Genomic DNA, 3,770 nt, shown 5'->3' on the forward strand with positions numbered 1-3,770 from the left:
TTGGGATTTGTGGCTAAGAGGATAGAGATCTCCGGAGCTATTGCTGCGTAGGATACGAGCCTTGGTCTTGAGATCCTTCACAAGAAAACCATACGGGTCAAATTTAATAGAGACTTGGTTGTCGGTTGTTAGGCGACGAACCGACAAAAGATTTTTAATAATATTAGGGGCGAAAAGAACATTATTTAATTTTAGGGGTGGATAAGGTGGGTTAAGGGTTTGATTGCCTTGTCCGATCACGGGAATAGTATTACCGTCGCCCACAATAATGTTGCGTAAAATGCCATTAGTAAAATAAGACGTAAAGTTACCTGGATTGTTTTTCATGTGGTTAGATGCCCCAGTATCCATGAACCAAGGTTGCTCCGGTGGGTTGAGAGCCATTGTGTGCAGTGCTTGCTCAATGTCGGTAGGAGTATAACCCATGGGATATGCTTGAGCGGGTTTTGCACCAAGAATGCCTTGACCCAAGGATGGTGGCAGCCCATTGTTGCCATTGGGATTGTGACTGACCCATGTTGGGCCAGTACCCAAGAAATGGAGCCCAAGGAGTGTATGGCTGGGGAGAAAAAGAAGTTGCTCGTCCTCTGCCAAAGGAACCCCGCCCACGTCCTCTGCTGCGTTCGCGACCTCATTCAGATGTCGGATCGGACCTGTAAGTGGGTCCATTGTCATGTTGTTGCGAACCCGACTTCGAGGCCGACGCTTGGAGAGCCGAACCGGCTGTTTGAGCGGCTTGGAGAGCATGGCTGTTCATCTCAATTTCTTCTTGACATAAGCGAGAGCGGGTTTCGTTGAAGTCCGGTAGAGGATTGGTGGAGCGTATGACTGTTGCAATTGTCCGGTATTGTTCGGTTAACCCACCGAGAACTTGCAGCACCAACTGGGTTTGCGACAACGGCACATCAACATTATACAACTGATCAGCTATTATCTTTACCTCTTGACAATACGCGGCCATGTCTTCGAAGCTTTCGAGACGCATATGTGTGAGCTTTGATTGGAGATGTAGTGCCCGAGAACTTTTGTTATCTTGAAAGAGGTTTTGCAAAGCAGTCCACGCGTCATAGGCCGTGGTATTCTTCTTCATAATGGTTTGTACTAGGTCAATGGAGATCGTTCCATATATCCACTGTAGGACAATGGCGTCAAGCCGTTTCCAGGAATCTTTGGGTGGAGGGGCTGCCGGATCTTTGTCTTTGTCCTTCGCCGGTGGTGTAGAGGAGGAGGAAGTTATCACCCGTGGTTCAAGGTGGTCAGCCAACAGATAGGCTATGCAGTGGATTTTGAACAACTCTGACCATGCTACATATTGGGCACTTTCGTTGTCCAAGGTGATTGGGATGAAGGTTTTGATGTTGGACACGGTTATGGCGGGATGTATTTTGGTCTCCATGATCGAAGGGAGAGGAGAGGAAGTTAGGCTAATGATACCATGATAGAAATTATTTTCCTTGCCTTTCTCTCATTCATTATCTCTCTTATATAATAATTACAAAGTATATCTCCTATTATGAGATAAGATTTACAAAGATTATGATAATGTATTTGACATATAATATCTCTATTAGTTTCTGATTAATATAAACGAGAGTTATTCACGTAGGAGAATTCACGTCTTTTGAGTTCTCAAAATTTTGCACGAGTGAAGGAATCACACGACATTATTCCGCCTCATACACACCCCAACAAAATGGTGTGGTGGAGCGGAGAAATCGAACCGTGATTGACACAATTAGAAGCATGCTCCATGTCATAAAAGTTCCAAAACGGTTTTGGGGAGAAGCGGCGAGACATGCTATTTATATCCTAAACCGAGTACCAACGAAATCACTACCGGAGAAGATTCCCTATGAAGCCTATAAAGGTGTAAAACCCAATCTTGATCATTTGCGGGTTTTCAGGTGTGTTGGTTATGTGAAAACACCTCCAATTACTTTGGTTAAAAAGCTTGACGACCGAAGTACCCCTATGGTTTATCTCGGTACCGAACCCGGGACAAAGGCATACCGGATGTACGATCCGGTTAGACATCAAATTCATGTTTCTCGAGATGTTATTTTTAATGAGAAACAAGGTTGGAATTGGTCTAAAAGTGGTGAAAATTCGGCTGAAAATTTGGTAGTTAATCTGGAACAAGTTGGTAACGTTATAAACTTGTTTGACGAAAATACCCCTAGTGAAATCAGCCCAAACAGCACTGTTTTTAGCCCAAACACCACCCAAAACAGCCCAAACAGCACTGTTTTCAGCCCAAACAGCACCCAAAACAGCCTAAACAGCACTGGTTTCAGCCCAAACAGCACCGAATTCAGCCCAAACAGCACCGAAATCAGCCCGAACAGCCCACCAGGTCAGTTTCAGCAGCCCGTTTCAGCAAACTGCGCGCATCAGCAGACCGGTTCGTCTAGTTTACATGCTGACCCAGGTCCATCTACCCCAAGACGGTCGAACCGAACCTCAATTTTACCTAAAAAGTTGAATGATTATGTGTTAAATGTTGAGAGGGTAGTCACTAACGTTTATTTTATTCCAAGTTTAACGAGCAATATTTTAAGCTTGGGACAAGCAACCGAAAACGGGTGCAAGGTGATTATGGAAGATGACCAACTTTTAGTGCTTGATAAATCGAGAAAGGTAATAACGAAGTCGGTTAGATCAAGGAATCGGTTGTATAAGGTGCGGCTTCGGGTTGGAACACCGGTATGTTTATTATCAAACATTGAAGATCCGGGTTGGTTATGGCACGCTCGTTTAGGCCATTTGAATTTCGAGCCAATGAAACTTCTAACAACTAAGGATATGGTACGTGGTGTTCCTTCGTTTATTGCTTATACTAATCTGTGTGATAGTTGTTTAGTAGGTAAGCAAACCCGAAAACCGTTTCCCGATCAAACACGTTTTCGAGCCAAGAAACCACTTGATTTGATTCATGGCGATTTATGTGGTCCGATTTCACCGAGTACACCGTCGAGTAAGAAATTTATTTTTCTTATTGTTGATGATCACACGAGGTTCATGTGGGGATTTTTGTTAAAATCAAAAGACGAAGCTTTTGATTATTTCAAAAAATATAAAAGTGTGGTGTGAGGTGTAACCGAGTTAGGGTTCATCCAAGAGGCACACACGAGATGTAACCTAGTTAGGGTTCATCTATGATGAGTTTGGTGTAACCGAGTTAGGGTTCATCAAGAGTCAAACCGAGTTAGGGTTTGAGGTTTGTAATCAGTTTTTTGAGTTAGATTTTCTGATTAATATAAACGAGAGTTATTCGTTTAATTTGTGTGTTGATTATCGATCTGGGACTTGAACTGATAGAAATTATTTTCCTTGCCTTTCTCTCATTCATTACCTCCCTTATATAATAATTATAAAGTATATCTCCTATTATGAGATAAGATTTACAAAGATTATGATAATGTATTTGACATATAATATAACTCTATTATTAACCTTCACAAAGTATCTACAAAATGCTTGTATGATAAGGGTAATGATGTCAAGAATATAATGGCTTGATCTTCTTCATCTAACTCCGCCTCTATATTCTCAAGATCTAACACAAATTTATTAAATTCATCGGTGTGTTCTTAGTCTATTGCCATTGATTTGGTCATATACAGGGACTCTAATTTTGCCCAAATCCCTGCAGTTGTGAGTTCTTTAGAAACCTCACGAAGAACTATGTCACCAAGAATAAAAATTAACGTTGAATGAACCTTTTGAAAAATGTCTTTTCTTTCTTTATCGGTGAGTCCTTCTAGCATGTT

General features: G+C 41.9%; 1 protein-coding gene across 1 annotated transcript; it reads right to left on the reverse strand.

The window, feature by feature from the left end:
* Positions 1 to 631: 631 nt before the first annotated feature.
* On the reverse strand, positions 632 to 1,396 carry LOC143629370 (uncharacterized). Its single transcript, XM_077098662.1, has one exon. It carries the CDS (start codon positions 1,394 to 1,396, stop codon positions 632 to 634), a length of 765 nt encoding a protein of 254 aa, XP_076954777.1.
* Between the last annotated feature and the right edge of the window lie 2,374 nt (positions 1,397 to 3,770).

The sequence above is a fragment of the Bidens hawaiensis genome, unplaced genomic scaffold (genome assembly GCF_021521415.1).
Source record: "Bidens hawaiensis isolate Kalapana, Puna unplaced genomic scaffold, B.hawaiensis_p1.1 tig00005195_1, whole genome shotgun sequence".
Taxonomy (NCBI): Eukaryota; Viridiplantae; Streptophyta; class Magnoliopsida; order Asterales; family Asteraceae; genus Bidens; species Bidens hawaiensis.

Excerpts from the sequence above, each read along its gene's own strand:
- LOC143629370 (XM_077098662.1), bottom strand. The coding sequence starts at position 1,396 with ATGGAGACCAAAATACATCCCGCCATAACCGTGTCCAACATCAAAACC.